Below are 25,518 nucleotides of genomic sequence, written 5' to 3'. Positions count from 1 at the left end.
GAAACGTATAATTTACTAAGAGGCAGCATGAACATTTTTAACCACAAGATGACTGGTTGCTAAATGTTAAACACTAGGCTACCACCCCACAGTGAGTAAGCAAAGTCCCGCCGTTATCTTTAGTGTTCTATAGACACAGCCATAACATTAGTGAAAGCACACAATGTACGCATTTGCAGAACACTCAGTTGGACATAGACATGAACTGTTAAACTGGCTTTAAAAAAACACAAACAAAAACAGTGTCATCATAATCTAATTTTATTCAGTGTCTCCATGATCTTTCAAGTGACATTTTGATTGTATTCAATTAGTATGCAATTTTACAAAACAACTCTGAAGGTAACATTAAAACCTGAGAGTGGAATGCGTGACACATGCAAGAGTGACTCATTTTAACAGCTTTCTAAAATTGAAGTATTTAGCACCATGTCAGTGAGAACGGGAATTTTTTTTCTTTCAAGCAAAACTGAGGTATTTTTGGTAATTTTACTTTGAACTTCTCTTTTGCCCCTAGGTACAAGAATGTAGTGTAAAAAATGCTGTCTTTTTGGAACTTGTGTTGCTGTGAACTTTACAGTGTGTGTTTATCGAAGAGGTATTCTCCCATAGGACCGTGTGTCTCAGATGAAGTGAGGCGGGACAGACTTCCAATGTAATCGCCCAGCTTCTTGATGGTTTCGTGGCTGTCGCTGAGGAAATGCTGCTCGAGGAAGTCGCACAGCTACAACAGAGGCAAAACGGGACAAAGTGAGTAACGTGAAATTATTATTTAAAAAGGTGATGAATAAATTAGGACAGTTATTATTTTATAGACTATTAAACATCCCTCAATTATTCGACACTGTTATTATTTAACTCTCTTACAAAAAAGGAATTTTAATGTTCAACAGTGTAGCTGTTTTATCATTGACACCATCTTGCAGCTCAACAACGGCCTCAGGACAAACAGCAGTGTTATCTAACAGTGCCAGACGTACGTGGGGGTCGGTGTTGATGCCAGCCCTGCGGTGCACATCAAGGATACAAGTGTTCAGGGACTTCTGGTAGTCGAGGGAAAATGACATAGCATCCAGACCACCTCTCCAATCCTCTCTACTTGGTTTCTGGAACACAAAGTTGATATTTAGTTGAATAAACAAATTATGAAGTCAATGATGAAAAATTGCCACCTGCAAATTGGACAATTTTGGACTTACGGCAACAGTCTGAAGCAAAATTCGGCCTCCTCTCATGTTTTGATATTCCAGCAGTTTCTCCGCTTGTTCCCTCTCCTTCACGGAGCGCTCCAGGAAAAAACTGGAGAATTTCGGCAGGGCCACATCATCCCTGTCAAAAAACATCCCCTATAAGGAGGATGTACACACACGTAGACAAATATTTAGGGGTGACAGAATTCGAGCAATATCTATCAATATGCGTTGCACACAACTAACACTGTTTGACATACGGCGACTGGAAATCGTACCAGAGAAAGGAAGGTGTAGGACGCGGTGAGCTTCAGGTTGACGAGCTTGTTGATGTCTCCTTCGCTCTCCGCATGGAAGTTATGTTTAACCACAGACTGCATTTCTAAACAAAAACACACAAAACAAAACAGAAAAATACTGAAATCAACGAGACACAATGGGTTAAATCACTGCTGACGAAGAAGACGACACTATGTGATCTTTACATCAGACATGAACAGAGCAGAATAAAAGGACAATCTTTCATACTTCTCCTGCCTCGGTCCACAGACTGAGCTGACTATCAGCCCCCTCTCATTGCAACCGACGTGTATCCGCTTCAGACGAACATTAGCCAGACAGTTGTCACGCGTTGTGCAGTTATGCAAGTGAGCTGACGCGAGGAGGCCACAGAGTTCACCCTGTCGCGAAGCTGCCTTCTGATAAAACACTCACGAACTAGCCGCTGACGCTCACTTTCTAAGTTAACACTGACAGACAGCTGTCCGACATCCAGACCGTCTGGTTGGCTAACGTTAGCCGAGTTAGCACCGACTGCATATTACGCTAATCAACGTAACTCACCGGGCAGATGTGATGACCGAGCCTTCAGCTAGTGTAACGCGAGCCACCGTCGCCTTGTCCGCCGTCTACTCTGAGAAGGCACAAGCACCGGGGTCTCGTCTTTATCTCCTTGTTTACACCTACACCCAACCCCCCTTGAAACAGTGACGTCATTTAGCTCGTGTGCATTTTGCGTTGTTCATGCGCTCTGTGCATCTCTGCTGCCCCCTGTCGAGCTGGGGGACTCGCGCTGTCCGTCCAACCTGTGTTCGACCCACACACGGGGAGACACGAAAAGATAAGATATACCTTTATTCGTCCCACAATGGGGAAATTTGGACATTACAGCGGCGAAGTTGATAGAAGAATATTTAAAGAAATGTAAAAAAGCAATAGGTATGTACAAGATATAAAAAAAAGATGTATACATTCTATATACAGAGCAGTAGCAATATTTTCACATGGAGAATAAATACAAATATTGCACAATTTGTTATTTCATGCCAGTGAATTATTTTTTACAGTTGTTGAGTCGTGTGTGTTTGTGTGTGTGTGTGTGTGTGTGTGTGTGTGTGTGTGTGTGTGTGTGTGTTCTACTGAGAGCAGTGCGTGTTAAACAGTCTCACAGCAGCAGGAAGGAAGGACCTGCGATACCGCTCCTACACACTTACGGTGAAGGAGCTGTTCAGTGCAGAGACAAGTCTCTGTAGTCTGTGTGAAAAGGTTCAACCACTAAACCATCACCTGACTGTTATAATGATCTTGGAGTAAACGTGACCCAAAAATGGACGAATCAGGAATATCTGGACTTGATTGTAGAATATCTTTTCACTTCATCAGTACCTTAACAGTTATTATATTAGTCAGCACTTCCTTATATTGTACATTTCAATTTATTTTGTTTCCTTTATATTGCACATTTTCAATTTCTTTACTTTTTCTTTACTGTTTGGTTTTGCATTACTTTTGCACTATTTAAATGTATTTATTGTATATATAACTTACATTTTTTAAACTTTTTGCAGCGAGGGTCGGAGTTAAACGCAATTTTCGATTCTTCTATATGTCTGGCACATTGCAGAATTGATAACAAAGTTTGACTTGACGACTTGATTATTGGAAGACTTTCACCTCTCATCAAAGGAGTTTCTACAGAACTGATAACGGATTAATGACGATCTCCACACACCATGACCGTACACTTCTGAATCATAAGGCTGTAACACACACACACACACACACACACACACACAATCACACACACACACACACACACAAACACAACACACTGCGGTGTGTGGTGACAGGGGCCGGATAAGAGGAGTCAGGCGGTGGCACAGCTGGAGTACGCACATGCTGCAGTCTGTGGAGAGAATCTGGGAGGGTGGACTAGACAGACAGGGGACAATAGAAGCCTCCGTCCCAACCAAAGTCATGGATACGCGTCTAAAGATCAAGGACTGAAACCCAGTTTCCCCCTAATATTTCTGATTCAGATTTAAACTGCAACAGACGTAGTGTTGAAATGCCGTCTGTGTCACAGACAGACTTGATAGACTGGAGAAAGAATGGCATGTTTTTTTTTCATTTGGGGTTCGAGCCAGACCCACGAAGTCTCCCAAACCTTCTGATGACATTTTTCTTTCTGTATTTGAACACATACAAAGTACATACAAAGTTTTCAGTAACACCAAAGTTATTACAGATTTTATTTTGTACCTTTTTTAAAAAAATGTTTAATGTGTAGTAGTTGGGATATATATCTTATCTTTAGGGCTTATTTGTGGGATATTCAAAATGGTTGTAACCATGTGCTACTAACATTTCATTTCTGACACATGTAAGTGGAAACTTGATACATTTTAAGATTTGTTTGGAACAAGACTCACAAACACAAGCACCTTATGTGCGTTTCATTTCATCAACTTTAGAGTAAAGATCTCTAAATCACAAATTATCATTCTTTGGTGCCAAAGAAAAAAAATGCAGTAAGTTTGCAAGAATGTTGAATTAATGTGCTTTGTATAATGCGTCCTATGCTCAATATGTGACATGGAAGCTCATTATATAGACTTGTTCTGAGTGAGAATATTACAAATGTGAACTTCCTCCTCGTGTTTCCCCAACGGAAACTGTTGCACAGTGTTTTGAGTTCTGCATCACATGAGACACACTGTTAAAGTTGTGTTGGTGATGTTGTTCCCCGTTCACAGGACCATAAACAACTCAACCACAAACAAGGAAGCTATAAATATCACTTCCCACATAGTGTCAAGAAACCACAATCAAATCTACTTCTCTTTGAAACCAGCCTACAGGGACGAGACAGTGTTTAAGACTAAGAAATAATTAAAATGATCATTTTAGAATAGAATTTTAAAAATATATATATTTTTAAAGTATATACACACACACACACACACACACACACACATATATATGTGTTAATTTTTTGTAAGTAGCATTTAAAAGATTTGCCTGGGCTCAAGTATAAAAAAAACTACAACATTCATGTACCTATCACAAAGGTACACAGGCAGGCTAAAACATTAAAACAATGGAACTCGTCATTGCAATTTTTTGTAGATATAACACAGCTACCACTAACAAACATGAAAAACAGGTGAATTTACTTGCTTGACGTACACGTTGACCGTTATAAGGAAGTTACAGGCGGGGCAAAGGTCTCCCTTGCATGTACTTAGTCACTTGCCAATAAGAGAAGGGACCAGAGGTTATGAAGGGAGGACGTGCTGACGAATTAAAAGTCAACACGTCTGGATTTAAGTGAATATTGGACTGTCAGCTCAGGACCGAAGGAAATTCTTTGCCAACCTCAAGTGTTGTTTCTGTCAACACACCAGTACTGAAAATAGCAACGTGAGGTTCATCTCGGGGGAACAAATGGAATTGATCAAGTCCAATACTATGTGAGTAGCTTAATAAACCATAACAATGAGGAAGCCTTTTTCTTCCACCTCAGACCGCTTGCTGCTGTGCGTCTTCTGGACTCTTCTTTGGGTAAGTTTTTTTTCCCCACTTAACCAATTTGATAGTGAACAGAACGCTTACCTTCTTTCAGCAGCAGCAGGTTATCCTATATAAAAGGAAACCACAAGGTCAAAACCACAGTGGAGGTTCAATAACTGATTTTCATCATAAAAAAGTTGGAAGTATGTGGCAGTACAGTGTCAAAACAAAGGCAAAAATGAGGAAATAATTCCATGTAAACCATAAAGGGAGCTGTATCTCACACATTTATTTTTATTTAGTATTCCAGACAAGGTGACAAAGATAGATTTATCTTACATTATATTTGGTTCTATATGCATTAGAAGATATGTCATTTTTCCTGAAAATCTGTATTTAATGTTCATGTTTTGCTTTTGTTTAAAAGGGCTGACTCAAGTCAACTATGGTTAGCATTGTTATTGATTTGGAAGAAGTACAAAATTCAAAAAATGGATGTTGGACCGTAATTTGCTTTTAGGGTTGTCTGACTCTTCCTCAATGTTTCCTGGTTGTCTCAAAAACGTTTTATCAACCTGTTTGTCATGTACAATTTAGTAACAGTAATGTCGTGTTTTTTAACATTATGATATAGATACAAGAAGAAAGCAGCAATTGTATTCACTTTGAGGCAGCAGTATATCATCAGATGAAGAGTATAGGTCACGCTCTCCGTGCCTCACAAATCTTACTGTGATTTTAGGGTGTCACCGGCTCCATTCCATCCACACCAAACACAGCGCAGACAGCAATAGCAACACCGACAGATGCAACAGAAGCAGAGACGACGAGCACACTGTTAACTATCCCAATGACAACCATTCCAACAACGAAACCACGTGAGTATAGTATGAGCTGATGCCCTTTATCTTTGTCAAAGTCAAGTCAGAGTTTATCTATGTAGCACATTTAAAATGACAACGGTTGACTAAAGGGCTGAACAGGCTTAAGATAAGAAATTAAAAGAATATAAAATATAACAGAATAAAGACAATACAAAAAACAATAACATTTTAAACATCATAGATATTTGATAATTTTGTTATTGCACAATAGCAGATTAAATCAAGGTCTCAAACTCAATTGAAAGTGGATGAGAAGAAGCGGATAAGCAATGATTAAATGTTTCTCTCTCCCAATGTCCAAAAAAACCCCTTACTGTCCTTGACAATCAAATCAAATATTGTTATTGCTTCTTCACTCTTACTCTTTAACCCCTAGCTCCTGGAGATGCGAAAGACTTTGAATTGGTGGGACAAAATGAGACCAGTGTGACTCTGCAGTGGAAAAAAGTGGAAAACATCCTCACATATACACTCGTGTTTCCTGGACGAGAAATCAACATCACTGCATTGGTGGAAGCTGAACTCGTGAGACAAGTGACCTCAGGACTCACAAGTGGGACACTATACAACTTCACTCTCTTCACTGTGTCTGAAAATGTCAGGAGCAGCGGAGTAAACCTCATCGCAGTGACTGGTAATACCTACAACATGAACCACGACAGACCTCGGCACTGTGAAATAATAACTTAATCTGAACTAAACATTTTATCTGTGAAAACAGCTATACAAACACAACAGAACACAACATTTTGTCAGAGATATTCTGTCATTTTCTTCTTCGTGTCTTTCTTTTTCTCAGTTCCTCGAAATACAGAGGAGATTAAATCAGTGGGACAAAATGAGACCAGTGTCACTCTGCAGTGGAAAAAAGTGGAACACATCCTCACGTATACACTTGGGTTCAGTGGAGGAGAGATCAACGTCACTGCATTGGTGGAAGATGAACTCGTGACGCACACAATCCCAGATCTCAGCAGTGGGACTGAATACAGTTTCAGTCTCGTCACTGTGTTTGCAAGTGTCAAAAGCAGCGGCGTTAACCACACTGCAGTCACCGGTAAGATGAAATCACTCACAACATGGACCATGATAGAACCCACTTTGTACGTTACTACACACATAAAATTGTGTGTGCTCCCTTCTTCCAGCTCCTGAAACTGTTAAGAATGTGATGTGGGTATAAGTAAGAGTGCAAACCTTCACATTTTGTGGTGAGTAAAATCTTTTTCTCCAATTCAACAGTTCCATTGGCTGTGTCTTCGGTCAGCGTGACTGAACGCACTGTGACCACAGTAACCCTGAAGTGGCAGGATGTGGGTAAAGGCTGGAGCTACTTGCTTCAGATCAATGGAATGGATGTGACCCCAGACGTTTCCCAAAGTTTTGTCTCATACCCAGTCACATCTCTCGAGCCGGGGACAGAGTATCGATTCAGTGTGATCACAATGTTCTCCGGACTCAACAGCACTGCTTATGAAGGCTTCACAGTAACAGGTATATATACAGGCCTTCTCTCTGACAAACGTACCAACTTATCGTCATTAATATTTCCGTATTTTCCGATATGAATGATAGGATTTTGTAGCAATTGGCTTTTGTCTGCAGTGATTTTCTTGTCAATTTCAGCCATAGACTGTACCAGTGTGACCTGGCACGTGACAAACTCGTCGATCCAAGGGATGGTGCAAGGCTTATTCTCGAACGCAACCGCCACTTATAAAGAAATTCATGTCAGTCCTGGCGGTAGCAATGTGTCATTCACTGACCTTTACCCCGGCGCAACCTACGAGGTGTCTCTGGTGTACGAGAGAAATTCTACACGCTTTGATCAGTGTCGTCACAGTCTTACCATCCGTAAGTACTGTACACCTGCAAATACTGTGAAGAACCAGGAGAGTATCACACAGTCTAGGCTCAATGATGAAAGATTTCAAGAAGCATTTTAACAATAATGGTAGTGGAAGGTGCTTTATGCATCCATGTAATCGATAGTTTTTTTTTTTCATACACTTGAAAGCAAATCCTTTTTTTGCAGGGCAGCTTTTACAATGACAGGACATTTTCATCAGATCAATAAGTCAACACAACAGTATAGAAATGCAAGAATTTAAGTCATATGATTACACTGATATGTTATGTGTGTGCATTATGTCTGTGATTGTTAAAAACATCTCGACACTTGTTTCACTCAGTTCCTCCAAGTTTAAGTGCTCGCTGTGAGTACCGGGATGCTGGCTACTCCATCTTCCTCGTCTGGAATAAGCCTGACGGCGTGTGGACTGCAGTGGAGGTGAATGTGACTGGGCAAACTCACCTTGTGCCTGAAGATGGGAAACAGCATGTGGAAATATCAGGATTTCATCCAGCCAGAACATATGCTGTGTCTTTATCTTCTCTTTCTGGGACAGAAAGGAGTTACGAACCATTTGTTTTTCTATGTTCTACTGATCCGAGGGGTAAGTCAAATTTAATATATTACTCTATTGATATATATATACTATATGTATATATATATATATATATATATATATTATATATATATATATTATATATTTATTATATATATACATATAGTAATATATTTAATATATTACTCTATTGATATATATATATATATATATAACATTATATATAATGTTACAAATGTTACATCAGGAAATACACTCATATATATATATCTATATTTATCAGTGTATTTCCTGATGTAACATTTGTTTTTAGAATTGACTCATTATTGTGCTTTTCTCACATCACAAAACTCCCCCTGGTGGTAAGATAAAGGAATTTCCTGCTGTGTTGCATTTGTACTGTCAAAGCATTTCATCCAGACTTTCCTCCCTGCAGGAGTCATTGCAGGGTCCGTGGTCACTCTGCTGCTCTTTGGGGTCGTGGTCTGTTTGGTTGTCTTCATTCTGTTCCACAGGCCACATTTAATCAGGTTGGTGCTTCTGCAGCGACGAACACTGAAGCTTTATTATCTCCCTGAAACTCACTCTGACTCAGTGCAGTTCAGTGAACCTGCCTCTTTCCCGCAACAGAAAAACGCCATTCTACAGTGGATCAAAACTATCTAGTAAAAGGTACAGGTAAGTAAACATTGACTCATCTCCTACTAATGGTAACACCACTGTCAGTCTGCACTATAGTAAATTGAGTTATTGCGACAACATACATGTAAGCAAATATACATCAGGGCGAAGGTTTAGTCTCCCCAAAGGTAGCACCAACAGATAAAGATTGTCCTTTTTTCCATCTGCCAATAAATCATAACTTTGTCCATGTGATTCTTGATGACACTGATGGTGCGATGGCTATGTGCGTTTTACAATTTTTTAGGAATACGATTAATGTCCACCTTCATGTGGTAAAATGTATGAATTTCAAATGTCCCAGATAATTTATTTCTGTTTTGTTTTTGTCAGAACTATTTCTGTAGCAGAGTTTCCAGGCCACTTCTCCCAGTTAAGTGTGGATAGCAACAGAGGTTTTGGCCAAGAATATGAGGTGCATTCAAAAATATATATACATTTTGTTCCCCCTCTTCCTCTTCTTCCTGTTTCTGTGTAGGATTGTAAAATTGTACCTGTATAGGTTGTTTGTCTCAATCACATGCTGTGTCACCTGCCATCCACGTGCAGAGTCTTGCTCCCGTTGGCACCAAGCAGAAACAAAAAGCAGCCGATCTACCCGAGAACAACGTGAAGAACCGCTTCAGCAACGTCTTGCCGTGTAAGCCTATCAGATTGCCGGACCACGCTGTCACGAGCAGTAGAGACTCGTGACATAGTCCACATCCTCTGACTGACTCGCTGTGGCTGTCTAAAGCAGTGTCTTCTTCGTTGATGATGAGTCCCAGTCAAACCATCTTCGCCTCTTTCATCCTAGACGACTGGTGTCGAGTGAAGCTAACTACGTCAAGGTCCGAAGGGAACTCTGACTACATAAATGCCAGTTTCATACCAGTAGGTATTATTTGGTGGCTGCAATCATTTGATGAAGCTCTTTCTGACATTATAGCACACTATAATAATTTTTGGGAGAGGACAGGTTTGCTAAGCTTTACGTTTTCCTTATCTCTCGGGAAGTTGTTGCAATTCCAGCTGCTAAAAACATCTGCACATGCACATTCATTTTAAAGTCTGGTGTTTTATTTCATACTGAGCAGTACAACATGACTCAAAGGTGCACATGTTAACTTATGACAACTGCCCCTCAGGGCCACAGAAGCAGAAGAGAGTACATTGCCACTCAGGGTCCTCTGCCCTCCACAGTCAACGATTTCTGGACGATGGTTTGGGAACAAAGAGTGAAAGGCATCGTCATGGTAACCAACTGCATCGAAGGAGGACGGGTGAGTCTCCAGGTAGATGTGACAATGTTCTGTTGCCAGATTTTAAAAGTAAGTGCTAACCTACAATCATTCCTGTCACCACAAAGAGCTCACACAGATCTCAGGCTTTTGTCCGTTGCCATTACCGATCTATATTTTTTTCCTTGTTTCCTTTTCCTAGACCAAGTGTGAACAATACTGGCCTGAAGACAGCAATCCTGGCCTTTACCAAGAGCTCCTGATCACCCTCAGATCTAAGGAACAGGAGCCCTACTGGATATTGAGGGAATTTATTGTGAAACATGTACGAAACTCTTAAAATGTTCATGGTGTAAAAAAATTTGGTCGGGTATTAACAAAAGTGACCTTGTCCACACTGAAACGAGTCCAACAACCAATAACCATTTATATTAAATATATTTTGTGGTCAATGCTATAAGAAAAACATGTTTTCACACAGGGGAAACGCTTGCCGTTGTACCCTGACAACTTCAAAGTATCATTTACCAGGCACTATGTTGGTTCAAGCAATTGACCTCCAAATTCTGAATTCATCTTTGTGAATCTTAACAGAGATACACCTCAGAGGAGCGCACAGTGAAACACTTCCATTTCACAGCCTGGCCTGACCACGGAGTCCCTCAGGGCACCAAAGCCCTGATCCAGTTCAGAAGAATTATGAGGTGGCACATGGAGAGAGAAGGGGTCGGAGCACCGACTGTGGTCCACTGCAGGTATACAAAAGAAGTGCTTCTTTTAAACAGGGAGGGCAACCTAGGATCTTCTTTGGGCCACTTTTTAGGCGTACTTTTTTATGTTAGTTGTGAGTACGAAGGTCATCAAGGAGGAATCGCTTCAGGGTCAGTAGTGGGTGATTTGCACCGATGAGACCACCAGAGCCCCTTCTTCACGTTGATCAGCTACTTGACCTTTTGCTGTCGTCTCTCTCAGTGCTGGAGTGGGCAGGACCGGCACCATCATCGCCCTGGACGTGCTGCTTCAGCAGCTGGACCAAAAGAGAGCGGTGAGCGTCGGCGCTTTTGTGCACAAGTTGAGACTGAGTCGACCGCACATGGTGCAGACGGAGGTAAGTCTGAGCGCTTCAGGCTGAGCTGTCGCTTCCTTAGTTACGCAGCCTTTTATTTATCTGAGAGAGGTCACGTCTCGTTTCATTTTTAGACACCTGGTGTTATGGTCCAAGCACTCACACTATGGTGCTAATAAGCTGTGCTTTACGTTTCGCCATAGTTGCTCATTTCAATCCCTTGAAAAAGATGTCTAAAAATGTAATTACATTCAATCTGGTTTTACTTTTATAAGGAATTTATAAGGACCAACTGATTTTTTTTTTGTCTCATTAATGTAGACCTCACGGCACCACTGTTTATATGCATATGAACATTTACGTTCTTTGCAACTGGGAATTTTAGAGTTAAAACAAATACTTGGGCTTTATTATTTGGAAAGTTGTATAATGTTTGAATTATTATAGTGTAATAATGTGTTTAGGCATTTCTGTGGCAACTGTGCATGCAAGTGTCGGCAGCGTGTGCAAACGGTAAGATTTGGTATTTTGGTTTTCAGACCCAGTATGTTTTCCTGCACCAGTGCATCATGGACTGTCTGCAGCAGGATGAGAAGACCGAAGATAATTATAATTTAGACCTGATATATGTCAACGCCACTGTGCTCCAAGAGTTTCGTTAATGCAAGACAAATGCCTAAACTCGACAATATTGTCTCATGTGCACTTGAAGCTGCACTGAAGACGACATACTATATTGTGTTATAAACTGTAAATATGAATTTCCATGAGTTACATATTCACTTTATATGCATAGCAGCTTTAGATTTTCTTACCTTTATAATTTCATATTATTATTTTCATTATTATTGTTTGAGCAAACAGAATGTTTTTAAATTCCATTTATTAAAAATAACAAATGTAAGTAGAAAAGAGTGTTTATGTATTTGTACAAGAAATAAAAATATTTTCTATTCACAAAGATACCTGGATGTGTATTTTCCAACTCTGCAAACATGGTAAAAAAACATCATCAGTAAGCTGTCATATTATCTAAGCTGGCTTTCAATCCAGTGTTTGTCCATGATGTGTCGATGATGCTTCCTCGAGCAGACGACACACCGGCTCTGCTCGCTCACTCTCCTCTGTGACGTTACCTGCTGGGTCCTGGCTACTGGAGACTACGGAGAAGTTCTCGTCGATGACTTTCTGTCGGGCTTGCAGGGCCTCCGGGTCGACCTCTGCCGGCGCCGACAGCTGCTTGCCTGGATGCAGGGCCTCAATTTTGCCGGCCGGCGGCGGCGGAGGGACGGAGAACTTCTTTGCGATGTTGTGCAGGACACAGCACGCCTTGATGATGTTAGACTTTTTGTTCAAAGAGGCTTCCTGCGCAAAACCAAGCTGCATGAGACACCGGAAACGCCTCTTCAGGGAGCCGAGCGTCGTCCGCATGACGCTGTGGATCTTCGCGTGGGCTTCGTTGAAGCGGATCTCGCTCTCACCGTCAGGGACTGACAGGGGAGTCAAGATGTGTGTGCTCAAGTGGTAGCCTTTCCCACCTTTAAGAGACACAAGACAGGGTGGTCAAGGACATTAAAATAACACTGCTTCAGATTGTAATGTAATAATGCAAAAGAAACTAAGGATGTAAGGACTGGGGGGGGTATAGACAGTCTGTCAGAAATGAATAAATGCAAAGTTGAGACACTACGCTGCAGCTGGTCAAAGGAAACAATTTAAAACATGATAAAGCAGCGTAAGTGCGGAGGGCAAGACACTAAAAATCATTCATCATCATTTCCTGTGCCCTGGTTTCAGGAAGTATTTAGAGGCTTTCACTTTTTTCCAGGGATTTCAAACATGTCTTATTTTTCCTCAGCAATTTCCATCTGCTGAGGTTGACTGACACATGGTTGAAAGGTCTGGAGAAAGCAAGGGAAGATTGAACCTTGACTTAGATTTTGTTGTACGTTGTAAAGTTGTAGAATACAATGCAAAAAATAGTTGTTTAATGTGTAATGTGTATAAAGTACCACCTCATTATGTTTATTTATCTATCTTGATTCTTATATTTTATTATTTTAAATTTTGCTATTTATATTGTCAATCCCTGAGAGCTGCTGAACTGTGTTTCGTTCTCTTATTACCATGGCGATAGAGATTCTAATCTATTCTAATCGATTTCTGTGATGTTTTTATTGTCTAGTGGGTTATGGAGAAGTGTCTGTGTGTGAACGGGATGGTTTTACACAAAAATCTTTCATATTTTAAATGTTCTTTTAATTCTGTCCTATAGACACGTTTTTAAAGAATGGGTTTTCTGGGGACTTGGGATGTGAATTTGCTTAAATCTTTTGATATTACCAATCATTTAAAAATGTTTTCTTTTGTTTTGATTTTACAAAACAAGTTTATTCTACCTATATTCTACTACCAGCTGCAGTGGTTTGCACGTTCGCCTCACAGCAAGAAGGTTCTAGGTTCGAATCCCGGTTCAAACCAACCAGGGCCTTTCTTTGGGGAGTTTGTATGTTCTTCCCGTGGGGGTTCTCTCCGGGTTCTCCGGCTTCTCTCCGGGTTCTCCGGCTTCCCACAGTCCAAAGACATGCAGAATGGGGTTAGGCTCATTGGAGACTCTTAATTGACCGTAGGTGTGAACGTGAGAGTCAATGGTTGTCCGTCTCTGTATGTGGCCCTGCGATAGGCTGGCGACCTGTCCAGGGTGAACCCCGCCTCTCGCCCAATGTCAGCTGGGATTGGCTCCAGCCCGCCCGTGACCCTTAAATGGATAAAGCGGTAGACGAAGGATGGATGGATGGATGGATTCTACTATCATTATTTGAAAACCCCCACACAAAGGCACAGGTTAAGCGTCACTTTGCAGAGATTTTCGATCGAACTTGGTCACATCTCTTTTGTGATGTCTTTTCCCACATCTTACCAACAACCCAGTAGGACCCGAGCAGCTCCTTCTCCATCTCCTTCCCTTCGGACGACGACTCCCACATCTCCTGCTCACACGTGCTGCCCACACAGCACCGGTCGACGCTCAGCACGTTGCCGTCCGAGTCGCATACGATCTGGCTCACGACGGACGTGTAGCCCAGGGTGTTGACGAAGGACCTGAACGAGTTCTTCTCGTACGGAGACGCTCTGATCTTGAAGTGGGCCGGAGCCAGGACGCCCAGCACCCGGGGGATCCCGCACAGGCCCTCGACCTTGGAGGCGACGTTGGCTTTGGCGCCCGGGCTCAGCGGGAACGAGATGAACTCGTCGGACATCGCCGCCACGACGCCGGAGACCGTGCCGACGACGAGCGCGGCGCCGTCCGCCTGGCTCAGCCCGACCCTCTGCAGGACGGGGGCGGAGTTCACCCCGTGCGCGTAGTAGTTCAGGGCCAGCATGACCATCGCGTCCGCGGGCAGCCCGGGTTCGTCCAGGGGGAGCGTCTTCAGGCGGCCGCGGACGGCGTCCGCGATGAAGGCGACGCAGGGTCTGGAGAGGTGGAACAGCTGGAACAACGCCTCGTCGTCGAACTCGTCGAAGCAGCTGCAAGTCCCGCAGTCCGCCTCTCCGTGTCGGAGCAGCTCCTCGTGGACCGCGAGCCACACCGGCAGAGCGAAGGCCATCTGTTACCGCTGTGTGTTCACACACACACACACACGGATGAGACGCTCCGGCAGAGCAAGGTTCACTGGAACAAGGGATGAGGAGAAATGGCGAGCGCACTCTTCTTCGTTCATGTTTGGACGATCCGCCATGCTGCGCGTCATCGCCACCTGGTGGACACGAAACAGACCACCGGCAAATACAGCTATACAGTCTATTCACCTCCGCCAAGGAAGTTATGTTTTCTAGGGCTGCAACTTACGATTAGTTTCTCGATGAATCGATTAGCTGTTTTGTTCATAAAAATTTCATAAAATTGTGAAAAATTAAGATCGTGTTTCCCAAACCCCAAGATGATGATTTGTTTTGTCCACATACCAAAGATATTTAGTTTACTGTCATAGAGGAGCAAAGAAACCAGAAAATATTCACATTTAAGAAGCTGAAATCAGAGGATTTTAACTTTTTCACCCCCTAAAAACTACTGAATAATCGATTATCAAAAATATTTGGCGGTTCATTTAGTAATCGATTACTAACCGATTATTCGATTAACTGTTGCAGCTCTAATATTTTCAACCACAGTCTAGACTGAATGTTTTCACTTCTGGTCGTTTGTTTGTCAGCAGGATTATGCCACATACTGCAAAACGAATTTCCTCGAAACAAAGAAGGAACCCATTCATTTGTTTTCTATAACTTTCTTTATCTTTGCAAGATATGGTGTTTTTTGGGGGTATTTTCCCCATGTATGGAGGATGATTTGGATCAGGACTAAGAAGAATAAATAAATGTGGAATTTTAAGAATGAAGTGAAACAAAATCTGATTTTTTTTTTTTTACATTTCGTGAATAAAATTGAAATGTAATGAGAAAAAAGTTTGAAATGTAACAAGAATGAAATGAAAGAATTGAAATTTCCAGAGGGAAGTGGAATTAATTCAGTGGAAGAATTGTTTTTCTTTATTGCAGCTCTTGTTGTGATGTAGACCAATCAGACGGACCTATTTTACAATAAAATCTAACACCATCTTTATATTCGTAAATCTGATTCAGGACAATTCAAACTTGTCCAAGTCACCCTCTAATGCTACAGGACATCATGTATATAAAACATCCTATTGCTTTTATATGATTATGAAGCATAATCATGCACAAAATATTACAATATTTAAAAAGACTGCAATTTCTCAAAAATACTGCCATGCTACCTTTTTCCTCCAACAGAAAATTGTGATATTGTTATCCAATCCATCACATCAGCATATCACTGTTATTAACAAACACACACACACAGACAGAGAGAGGGAAAGTCGACTCAGCCAGTGAACCTTTGGTCCATGTTGCATTGTTCCGCTGTAAATAATTAAAGCATAATCCTTCTTAAATAAACAAGGTGTAAACAGTGACAATACTTTACATCCACAGCAGCTTCTCTCCTACTCAAAATCAGTCTCTGTTCGCCATCATTTGGGCGAAAAGTAAAACATTTTGTTGACTTCGCTGATGGAAACATCTTTCAGTCTGGGTATTTGCCCCTTGTGGCAGCTCTCTGACGTCTGGCTTCGGGCGTACACATCTGTGATCGAAAGTAGTCATACAAGGGTGTTAGGGTCACAAGGATCCAAACTTAATAGTAATTAATTTGAGTATTTTGTCATGTCATGAGGCTTTATGTCAGAGATCAACTGCATCATGTATATTTATATTAGATTATAATATGCAGTACATGATATCTTGACCTTTTAAAATGCTGTTCCTGTTGACATTCAGGACTTTGATTCATTGCTGTAGTTCTTATTATTCTTAGCAGAAGAAATTATAAGACTAATTACTGTATTCTCTTAAGTGCGCACTATAGTGCAAATATAAGTCTCCTTGCCACCCAAACAGTAGGTCAAAGTTAACATATGGACACGTCCTCACCTGTGATGCTGTCCACGGAGTCGAGCGGAGCTGTGTTGTTCATGTTCACCCCGAACAGCATCAGCACAACGAGCATTAATACAACCAGCAGATAGATTGGCACTGCAAGAGCCCAATATCTGCACGAGACAAAATGTTTCAGCTGAGAGCTCGTACGACTTCTAGTTTGGGGCACACATTTGCTCAGGCATATTCTTTCTTATAACAGTCCTGAAATCAGACTGATTACCATGTGTTCAACTCACTTTTGAGGCCAGTAAGTCAGCCCGACTGAGTGAAGCCACTCCTCGGGTATGAAAGCCCACAGGCAATACAGAACTGTGGAGAGAGGAAAGGATGAAGGTGTCAGGTTGCAGACAGGGTCTCTTTGCAGGTACTTCACAAACACACACAATTTTGGTGAACGTATTTTGATGTTTGAAGGGTAAAGTGAACATATTTGACTTACAGAAGCCGAACTGTGAGCCAAGGAAAAGAACAAAGCCATAAATGGCTCTCTCTGGCAGAGGTGAGGGAGTCATGGTCACCATGATCTGAAACCAAATCAAAGACAGAGAAATGAGGAAGTGAAGTTTGGTTAATTTAGCTGCTGCTAATAGCAGCTAAAATATTTCCGGTCAACGCACTTTTACTGAGCTTTGGATATTTAAGTCCTCGAAATGTGCGACATGACGTATTTATCCAAAATAGAAAAAATGTTCTTCATCTAAACTGTAAAAAAATAAGTGATAAGCATCGTCTCTACCAGGCTATTTTTAAAAACAGCACTTCTGTCAAAAAGGCGATCGTCGATCAATTATCCTGCCTGTATGTTGTCCCACCTCATATATCGTTCGATGTGAAACAGTTGCCCTAAATGTTGTTCCGTGATTTTGATAAAAAGCGAAACAAACAGCAACACGTCATCTTTTAACTCAACAACATACCACGAAAATTGTGTGTGGGAATTAGTTGAACATTTGCAGTAGTATTTGTATTGTTTAGCTTTGTAAATAACGAGGCGAGTTTATGTCACGACGTGGTGTTGTCGGACACATTTAGTTGACGCACACTGCGGAACTGAATGGTCCAGCATGGCTTCTGAGCACCTGGGACTTACCGCGGAGCAGTTTTGTCAGGCGTTAATGAAAATATCAGACAGACTTCTCAGCTTTGGCGTGGCGTTATGGTAAAGTTACCGCTGGGTAAGCATTTCTTAGCGGCACAGCATTGAGCACTTCTTGTTTTTCCCTCTAACTTTGCCTGGTGGCTGGCGGAGCTCCGATGGTGCAGCGTGGCTGAGGACGTTTAACAGACTGAACCTACGTCCCCCAAATAATACAGAACCAGTCACCGAGAGCGACCACGATGGCAAAGGTGAAGGCAAAGAAAAGTGACTCTGCAGCTGAAGTACAACAGGCCGCATCTGGAAAGAAAAACGACGATGCGAAGAAGAAGAAGACATTCTGGTTTGAGAAGAAATTGAAAGTGAAAAAGCCTCAGTCGAACGACCAGGTGCAGCCTCCAAACAACCCCCAACACTTCTCTGCCAACTGGAAGGCGCTGCAAGAGGTGAGAGTCTGTGTCTTGGAACATTACAGTACACGTGATTACCATGTCTCACGCTTTCAGTACTTTCCTGAAGATTGTTCATAATATTTGCAAATCTTCCACAGAAGTTAAAAGCCAGTCAGCCGGAGGAGAAACGGCCCGTGGCAACGAAAAAACAGAATGGTGCTCTGCCAAAAAAGGAAGCCAAAGAAAATTCTTCTAAAAATATTTCCAAGACCAACACCGGTCCTGGACAGACGGACACTGGGAAAAAAGGGAAGCACAAAAGTGTGCCCAACAGTGTTGTCCCCAAGGACCCGGCGGGGAACTCGAAGGTTCCTGTCGTCTCACAGGCGGGACAGTCTGCAGCCCCGAAGAGGAAAAGGGCATCAAACGACGAGCAGGCAGCCAAGAAAAAGAAGCCTGTGGCCGAAGAGAAAACGCCTACAGAGTAAATGCACAGCAGTAACTTCTGCTAATATTAAGGTCAGGAACAGTTCTGGCTGCTAACTTCTGTGCTCTCGTAGACAGGACCTTTGGTTTGACGATGTGGACCCTGACGACATCGAGGCGACAGTTGGAGCAGAGGCCGCAGAGATCATGAGGAGGAAGCAGGGCGTTCAGAAGAGCAAGGACCCAGAGAGCGCCCTGGTCAAGGAGAAAGCCTTCGAGGGGTGAGTGATGGCAAAGTGTGTCGTCTCGTGTTGGTGCCGCACAGATTTGCTTCAAAAAGTGTTTATTGGTAAGATAATGCTGTGAGATTGAGAATGAGTGCTGCTGTGTTTGCCCGTGCCTTCAAAGGACCAAGCTGCTTTATTTGTAGTTTTTACATTCACTACAAATTGCACAACATTTAATATTACCGCCAACTATTTTCATAGTGGTTTGTATCGCTGAATGTGTTTTTATACCTTCCTAGCAGCCTTTCATTAACCTTTTTGCCTCTCTTTCTAATGGCATAAAAGAAATCAACTTTAATTTATGTTATTGACCCATGTTAATATATTTGGGAATAGAGATTTTGGCATTGAGTGATGAAATCTGTAATTTTACTTTGAGGTATTGTCAAATATTTGATGTTGCACCTCCTGGAAAGAAAAATTAGATAATTTACGGATCAAATAAATAGGCTATTTAGATTAATTAAGGCTACTCCACAAATTAAAAGATGCAGCAGCAACAACAACAAAAAATCATCCAACTCCAATGCTGCCATAATTTTCTTTTACATTCAAAACTGTAGATCCTGCTGGAAAAACACATGATGTGTTTTCTGTTGATTATCTGGATTGGATGACTTGTGAATACAAGTCTGATTCTGTACCTGCCTTGATTGTAAAACAAAGTCATGAGTCTTAAAACACTTCAACGTGTCATAGGAAATTATTGAAAGTGAAGATCAGTGATGTAAAAACACTAGTACGACCCATACTAGAGAGATAGATAGATAGATATGAGGTGCAGGAGTTACAAGTGACAGACAAATCAGCTTTTCAATATATGTAACGAAAGCAGAGCGAGGCTTTCTCCCCAGTTTTAACCATCGGTCATAGTAGTCACAACTCTCCTCTCTTATCACCCTGGTTGCCGTTTGCCGACATCAGCCTCACCAGAGCTGTGGCTATTGATTGTGAGATGGTGGGAGTGGGTCCAGATGGAGAAGACAGCATCTTGGCGCGCGTCTCCCTCGTGAACCACTTTGGGAAATGCATCTATGACAAATATGTAAAGCCCACAGAGAAGGTGACAGACTACAGGACAGCCGTCAGTGGCATCCGGCCAGAGGACATCAAAGACGGTGAGTCCGGAAAATCAATTGGAATGAACAGTAAGCAACAGAATGTGAAACATGAAATGTGTTATATTCAATTGCTATAAAGTAGCCTTCATTTACTGTTGCACCATAATTTATGATCCATGTTTTCGTCACTGCAGGAGAGGATGTACGGACGGTGCGGAGGGAGGTCGGCGAGATCCTGCAAGGCAGAATAGTTGTTGGACATGCCATACACAATGACCTAAAGGTAGCGTGGAATTGTTATCTGAGGCTACAGCCACTTTATGACAGTTTTTGAGCGCCTAAACAGAGAAGTTTGGAAAGGGTGTTTGCCCCGTTTTAGTTCGAAAACTTTGGGCCTGCATTGTAATATGGATGGGCCAAAACAGAAATGTTTGGAAACGATGATGTAGTCGCCTGCATCTGCTTTTCTAAATGGTTCTTATCAGGCACAACTCGACTACCAGCGGTGAAGGCAAAAAAAATTGCTTACGTGCCAGTTCCACTTGTCCTCGGTCCAAGAAAAGAAATCCCTGCTCTTACTTTTCACCATTCTTATTTCTCTTTTGTAATACTTTCTGAAACTAAGCAACCAACTGCTTCCATTTTAAGCGAATGCTCAGTGCATGTGTCACATGATATGCGTTGTCAGGAGTGTTCAAAAAAAGCATTTATTAACCAGCCATAAAACCCCTGTTTCAGATTTTACTCTTGGATCATCCAAAAAAGAAAATCCGGGACACTCAGAAGTATAAACCTTTTAAGAAGATTGTGAAGGTAATTGTATGACACCGGGACTCTTAACAAACCTCTGCCAAAAGGACTGTAGAGGGTCTGTGACCCAATGGTGAAAATTAAAATGATAATGATTGAAAGGATTTTCTTCTTTTAGAGTGGTCGGCCGGCACTGAAAGTCCTCTGTAGAGAAATACTCAATGTGAAGGTCCAGCAGGGTGAACATTCATCTGTAAGTCAACAACACATGAAACGAAGCTCTCACCCGTAATTTTCCACACAATTCAATTCATTACTGCTTAAAAACAAAAAATACATTCACACACGAACGTACCAAAATTTCACAAAATTGCAAAAGGTAATTATGAATAATACAAAATGGTCTAATCTTCTTTCCACTGTTCTCCAGGTCCAAGACGCACAGGCCACCATGAGGCTGTACACCATGGTGAGAAAACAGTGGGAAGCAGAGATTAAAGCCAGTCACAGGAACAAAGACTCGGACAAGAAAAGTGACAGAAAACCCAAGTTCCCCAGAATCAAGAACAGGGGCAAGAATCCCATGGGATTATGAACAGAGGACAGATGACCTCTGACAATCAGAGCAGACCTGACTGACATGAAAGTAACGGCTGTGGAACAGTTATCACGGTATAATATGACACTCAAGATCTATCAGGACGGTCCCTGAAAGCACACAATTCAGAATGTCAATGAAAACCAAGATTTCTACAAGAATGTGTTTTTGTCAGCCTCAATTCCAGGAAGCGTAGGCCGGTTGTTCTTGCGGATTTGCCAGGATTTAAGCAAACACCGGAATGTTTTTTCCTGAGCATCTCCATCTGTGTCTCAAACTGCGAATAAACCAAACCACGAGAGATTTATTTACTCTGGGCCTTTTTACAAGAAATTTCCAGACATCATTTCCCAACATCATTCCCCTGCAGCTTGAAGCAGGTGTTCCAATCTGGCAGCTCCTCGACAGAGAGCTCCGGGGAACATGGAAATCAAATTTCCAGTGCCAAACAATGAATGTCCAGTCTTTTAAAACGTTTGTCTTTGGTTTGTGATTTGATTCCTGGTTGCCTTAAAAAGTTGTACGTTTAAAAGTTGACTCAAACATACTATTTCATTCTCTGTAGCTCTGTTGCATTTGTAGTATATATATCATCTTGCCAATTGTTCTGTTCGTGTCACTTGCAGATATGAGCCTTCTGTCATATTCTTAATTTGTTGTATCATGTTTTAAACTTAACCTTTTGGGTATTTGCTGCTCTCATTTGACCCAAGCGCAGTAACGGCTGCAACACCGTACTCCTTATAGTGGTGCCAGCTTACAACAGCATGGTTTCTCCTTCTTCTACCACGTGTCAAACTGTGGAGCAGCGTCGCAGACATGTTGAACAGTAGCTGTAGACCACTAACGTCTACTGTACTGTCGTTCTGTTCACAAATCTATCCTTTGATTTAAAATCTCCAGACATCATCAGATGACTTTTCAGCAAGTTGCCTTATATTGTTTGTTGAATCAGACAGTAGAGTTTTTTATTTTTGCCGCTCTTGAAATGCGTCTCATGCTCCAGTGATGGTGATGGGGCTTCTCGTACAGTATGCCAGTGTAATTCGCTGCCCATGTTTGATCCAGACGGTGCCCCCCTCTCACAGTAGAAATGAAACTTGCACAACTTGGTCGGAAGAGTCCAGGCTCTCATGTTTCGGAAGCCTCAGGCGGATAAAAATTCAGTTCTTTTATCATTCTGAAACAGAAAATGCAAGGCGAGGGACAAGTAGCATTGAGCATTGAGATGAACTGCCCTTCCTGATTGATTTTGCTTCACATGCAGACATTTATTTTTCCCAACAGTGCGTTTCGTGGTCGGTTGTCCTCCATAACAAGCCCTTGTTCCAACATTCTTTTAATATCGTTATCCATTAAGATTGTTTTAATCATTATTTTGATGAAGTTCGATATTATCCGACACCGTTTCACCCAGGCTGTTAATTGTATGGGATTTGGCATTTGGCTCCTTTGCCTCAGTCATGGTGATAATGTGAGGGAATTGGGCTCCTCGTTTGCCAGCAGTATGTCAGTGTGATTTGCTGCCCAGAGGCTGATGCAGTGTGGCCCAAATTGCTGAAATGAAGCAGACGCCCTTGGTCTGCAGCCCCCGGGCTCTAAATTAGACTGTGCGGAGCTGGGTCAGATGTCACGAAGGGCCTCTGGCGGATGAAAAACAGAAGAGCAGACCTCGGTGTAAACTTGAATGCAGGTACTGATTCATCAGCTGACAAGAGATAACTATTTTTGTACAGAGATGATTCCTGGATTTCCCCAGAAGTTCACGGGTGAAACTACAGTTTGTAATGTCTCCCCCTGTCAATCTGTTGTGAGATTACAAACAGGAGCACAGAGAGAGAAAAGTTGCCAGGTTCTTGATCCTCTTAAATGTGTATATATATACTAAATGTCCGGTTTATACGGTTGATAATGATGATGATGTGTTTTCATCTATAGTGAGGCCACTGTCATGAATCCGACCCTGGAGCGACTGAGGGCCTGTAACTGATTGATGATGAAAGCCAATCAGCTATACTATATTTTTGAAGCTGTATGGTTTCTTGAATAAACTATAGCCCTCATAAAAATTTCACTATGCTGCACAGGCAACAGCTCTCACTAACTTCTCTGGGAAATAACTAGGCCTGCACCAGGGCTACGTGAGCGCGAATCCATTTGTCACTTAAAATTTTGTGACTTGCCGAACACAGGGGGTTAGACTTTATAAAAAATTAACGCAGCTAAAAATGAAAAGGGACTGTAAAAATGCACACGGATGTGCCTTACATTCAAAGTTCCGTTGTCCACACCTCATTTGTCTCTGTAAATATCCCAGTTGTGTACCGGACATTGTGGTGGCAGTGATTATGAGAAGAGACTTGGGTTTGCAGTTTCAACGGGATCTTCAATCTCAGCTCAAGCCACAGAACAGATCAGATCATATTCAGTTCATTCTCGCTTCTATGCTCCGTCCTCCTTCTGAGTCCAGCTGTTGTTTTCATACAGTGTATGTCTTCTTAGTCACTTTCTCACAGGAAACGTGTTCCTTTTGACTTCCTGGAACACTGATACTCTTTTTTTCTTCTGGCCAGTCACACTGTTAACAGGACTGCGCCAGGAACATTTCACAACAATGTCATACGATCAGAAGTACTTATTATTCTGCGTAAGCTTTTGTCCAGGTGGTGAGGAACTTGTAGTTTTTATAACCTATTAGTAACCTCTTCCAGTTTTCTACGCACACTGTTGGTCAAGAATATTGTGAGCGAGATATTGCGAAATGAAAACACAGCTGGTTTCTCATGTACCAATCTAAAGATCATATTCTGTAACAGCAAAACTGGGATAAGACTCCTAACCAGGACACTTACATGTATGTAAATGTGCTCAGTCAGTCTCATAAAAGGTTTTTATCAAAGCAAATTAATATGAGAATGTTTGAGCCTGTTGCGTCCATACGGAGAAGTGATTTTATCGGAAAGATGTTTGATTTACTTAGTCACATTGACACTCATCATTCATCCAGTGTCATGCCTCTGTGTCTTTACACGTTGATGGCAAACAGAACAGTTCTTGTCTTTTTTTTCTGAAATTAAAATTAAATTAGAGTGCCCTTTGATATTCAGGCCTTTGTTATGATTAGATATCAGCCTGAGTCTGGAAGATAGCCATGTAGAAAACTGCAGACCAACCCAAAATCCTACCTAAGCAATTTATCAGTTGTAAATAGATTGGGTTGGTGTGTGTGTATAAAAGTGTGATCTCAGTAACGCTCTGGTAAAAAAGATGATCAAGGTTCTACTTACATTTTCACAATAATAGATTATTTAAGCCTTTTAATTTTTAAATTAGTTAATTGGACGGTGCTCAGTTGATTTGGAGAACCACGATGAAGCTGTGGCACGCAGCTCCGGAGGACGGCAGAGTTGCTTTACAGACTTTCTGCAATGTTCCTCTTAACAGCTGCAGTGCTGGAAATAACATGGCCATCCGACTGCATCCACTCATTTTGACTCGTCTCACGATGGGACCGGAAGAATCGCTGCTGTTCCTAACACGGCACTTGGTTTTGTATTTCAATAGAAAGGTTGCTCGCCTTCTTCCCCACTACTGCGACATGGCGCCTGTCTCGCGAGCAGTTTAGAGTCAATATTGACATTTGTCGTCGTGTGCCTGGTCTGTGGGCTCTCGAGCGCGCTGCTTTTAAAATGGCACCTTTGGCAAAGTATGATTTGTCTCTTTTTTTTAGTTCACACGCCAAATCCCAATTTTACAACCTGTGCAACCACTTTCAAGTAGCTCAGAGTCAGTGGAAACCATTTTACAATTAGTGATGGGCAACGTCAATAAGGATTATTGAACCACCTGTTTCTCATTGTCAGTCCTCAAGGCCAGCAATCCTGTGTGTTTACCCTATATAATATACAGTCATAGATATACAATAAATACAATACATGTTGTAGGCTGTTCACTGTAGTCAGTTTTCATAGGAAACGTGTTCTTTTGACTTCCTGGAACACTGATACTCTTTTTTTCTTCTGGCCAGTCACACTGTTAACAGGACTGCGCCAGGAACATTTCACAACAATGTCATACGATCAGAAGTACTTATTATCCTGCGTAAGCTTTTGTCCAGGTGGTGAGGAACTTGTAGTTTTTATAA

The 25,518-nt window shown here is 41.8% G+C and overlaps 5 protein-coding genes and 1 long non-coding RNA gene across 11 annotated transcripts; 3 read left to right on the top strand and 3 right to left on the bottom strand.

Annotated features, from left to right (window-relative positions):
- Positions 1–245: 245 nt before the first annotated feature.
- zgc:56095 (Ferritin, lower subunit-like) lies at positions 246–2,376 on the bottom strand. Of its 2 annotated transcripts, none has more exons than XM_035613275.2 (5): positions 2,034–2,376; positions 1,469–1,572; positions 1,200–1,346; positions 981–1,106; positions 246–724 (listed from the first exon to the last, which is right to left on the bottom strand). In XM_035613275.2, exons 2-5 carry the CDS (start codon positions 1,568–1,570, stop codon positions 575–577), a joined length of 525 nt encoding a protein of 174 aa, XP_035469168.1. In that variant the 5' UTR covers positions 1,571–1,572; positions 2,034–2,376; the 3' UTR covers positions 246–574. The 2 variants fall into 2 exon arrangements, with proteins under 2 accessions (XP_035469168.1, XP_035469169.1); XM_035613276.2 differs by lacking the exon at positions 2,034–2,376 and adding an exon at positions 1,719–2,014.
- On the top strand, positions 609–1,720 carry LOC118287743. Its single transcript, XR_004785715.1, has 2 exons — positions 609–750; positions 927–1,720. It is a non-coding gene; the product is annotated as an uncharacterized LOC118287743 (long non-coding RNA).
- Positions 2,377–4,717: 2,341 nt separating the features above from the next.
- LOC118287412 (receptor-type tyrosine-protein phosphatase H) lies at positions 4,718–12,115 on the top strand. Of its 3 annotated transcripts, none has more exons than XM_035612557.2 (17): positions 4,718–5,033; positions 5,725–5,860; positions 6,243–6,500; positions 6,666–6,923; positions 7,109–7,360; positions 7,493–7,720; positions 8,059–8,322; positions 8,711–8,804; positions 8,905–8,946; positions 9,289–9,370; positions 9,505–9,595; positions 9,752–9,828; positions 10,083–10,229; positions 10,378–10,500; positions 10,770–10,930; positions 11,148–11,283; positions 11,781–12,115. In XM_035612557.2, the coding sequence occupies exons 1-17, from the start codon at positions 4,968–4,970 to the stop codon at positions 11,901–11,903; spliced, it is 2,538 nt and encodes an 845-aa protein (XP_035468450.1). In that variant the 5' UTR covers positions 4,718–4,967; the 3' UTR covers positions 11,904–12,115. The 3 variants fall into 3 exon arrangements, with proteins under 3 accessions (XP_035468450.1, XP_035468449.1, XP_035468451.1); XM_035612556.2 differs by having other exon boundaries at positions 8,905–8,952; positions 11,781–12,114; XM_035612558.2 differs by having other exon boundaries at positions 8,905–8,952; positions 10,083–10,217; positions 11,781–12,112.
- Positions 12,108–14,991, bottom strand: si:dkey-197c15.6 (putative nuclease HARBI1). Its single transcript, XM_035612562.2, has 2 exons — positions 14,162–14,991; positions 12,108–12,779 (listed from the first exon to the last, which is right to left on the bottom strand). The coding sequence occupies exons 1-2, from the start codon at positions 14,847–14,849 to the stop codon at positions 12,286–12,288; spliced, it is 1,182 nt and encodes a 393-aa protein (XP_035468455.1). The 5' UTR covers positions 14,850–14,991; the 3' UTR covers positions 12,108–12,285.
- A 769-nt stretch (positions 14,992–15,760) lies between these two features.
- Positions 15,761–17,591, bottom strand: LOC118287416 (phosphatidylinositol glycan anchor biosynthesis, class P). Of its 2 annotated transcripts, none has more exons than XM_035612563.1 (5): positions 17,382–17,591; positions 17,204–17,288; positions 17,001–17,073; positions 16,756–16,874; positions 15,761–16,408 (listed from the first exon to the last, which is right to left on the bottom strand). In XM_035612563.1, the coding sequence occupies exons 2-5, from the start codon at positions 17,283–17,285 to the stop codon at positions 16,296–16,298; spliced, it is 387 nt and encodes a 128-aa protein (XP_035468456.1). In that variant the 5' UTR covers positions 17,286–17,288; positions 17,382–17,591; the 3' UTR covers positions 15,761–16,295. The 2 variants fall into 2 exon arrangements, with proteins under 2 accessions (XP_035468456.1, XP_035468457.1); XM_035612564.1 differs by having other exon boundaries at positions 17,501–17,565.
- Positions 17,592–17,785: 194 nt separating this feature from the next.
- On the top strand, positions 17,786–22,298 carry rexo4 (REX4 homolog, 3'-5' exonuclease). 2 transcript variants are annotated; one of them, XM_035612560.1, is made up of 9 exons: positions 17,786–17,939; positions 18,079–18,306; positions 18,411–18,736; positions 18,813–18,959; positions 19,890–20,083; positions 20,221–20,309; positions 20,765–20,839; positions 20,955–21,029; positions 21,207–22,298. In XM_035612560.1, exons 2-9 carry the CDS (start codon positions 18,103–18,105, stop codon positions 21,369–21,371), a joined length of 1,275 nt encoding a protein of 424 aa, XP_035468453.1. In that variant the 5' UTR covers positions 17,786–17,939; positions 18,079–18,102; the 3' UTR covers positions 21,372–22,298. The 2 variants fall into 2 exon arrangements, with proteins under 2 accessions (XP_035468453.1, XP_035468452.1); XM_035612559.1 differs by having other exon boundaries at positions 17,797–18,306.
- The last annotated feature ends 3,220 nt before the right edge of the window (positions 22,299–25,518 follow it).

Source organism: Scophthalmus maximus, chromosome 16 (assembly GCF_022379125.1).
Source record: "Scophthalmus maximus strain ysfricsl-2021 chromosome 16, ASM2237912v1, whole genome shotgun sequence".
Lineage (NCBI taxonomy): Eukaryota > Metazoa > Chordata > Actinopteri > Pleuronectiformes > Scophthalmidae > Scophthalmus > Scophthalmus maximus.
The sequence above is the reverse complement of the archived record's forward strand: the minus strand, read 5'-3'. Positions and strand labels throughout refer to the sequence as shown.

Coding starts and splice junctions, on each gene's coding strand:
- zgc:56095 (XM_035613275.2), bottom strand. CDS start 1,570: ATGCAGTCTGTGGTTAAACATAACTTCCATGCGGAGAGCGAAGGAGAC. Junction 1,347..1,468: donor CCTACACCTTCCTTTCTCTG/GTACGATTTCCA, acceptor TCCTCCTTATAG/GGGATGTTTTTTGACAGGGA. Junction 1,107..1,199: donor TTTTGCTTCAGACTGTTGCC/GTAAGTCCAAAA, acceptor TTTGTGTTCCAG/AAACCAAGTAGAGAGGATTG.
- LOC118287412 (XM_035612556.2), top strand. CDS start 4,968: ATGAGGAAGCCTTTTTCTTCCACCTCAGACCGCTTGCTGCTGTGCGTC. Junction 9,371..9,504: donor GTTTTGGCCAAGAATATGAG/GTGCATTCAAAA, acceptor ATCCACGTGCAG/AGTCTTGCTCCCGTTGGCAC. Junction 10,501..10,769: donor GGGAATTTATTGTGAAACAT/GTACGAAACTCT, acceptor GAATCTTAACAG/AGATACACCTCAGAGGAGCG.
- si:dkey-197c15.6 (XM_035612562.2), bottom strand. CDS start 14,849: ATGGCCTTCGCTCTGCCGGTGTGGCTCGCGGTCCACGAGGAGCTGCTC. Junction 12,780..14,161: donor CGGGTCCTACTGGGTTGTTG/GTAAGATGTGGG, acceptor TGTCTCTTAAAG/GTGGGAAAGGCTACCACTTG.
- LOC118287416 (XM_035612563.1), bottom strand. CDS start 17,285: ATGGTGACCATGACTCCCTCACCTCTGCCAGAGAGAGCCATTTATGGC. Junction 16,875..17,000: donor CTGACTTACTGGCCTCAAAA/GTGAGTTGAACA, acceptor TGTCTCGTGCAG/ATATTGGGCTCTTGCAGTGC. Junction 16,409..16,755: donor CTCCGTGGACAGCATCACAG/GTGAGGACGTGT, acceptor TTTCGATCACAG/ATGTGTACGCCCGAAGCCAG.
- rexo4 (XM_035612560.1), top strand. CDS start 18,103: ATGGCAAAGGTGAAGGCAAAGAAAAGTGACTCTGCAGCTGAAGTACAA. Junction 18,737..18,812: donor GAAGAGAAAACGCCTACAGA/GTAAATGCACAG, acceptor GTGCTCTCGTAG/ACAGGACCTTTGGTTTGACG. Junction 18,960..19,889: donor AAGGAGAAAGCCTTCGAGGG/GTGAGTGATGGC, acceptor TGCCGACATCAG/CCTCACCAGAGCTGTGGCTA.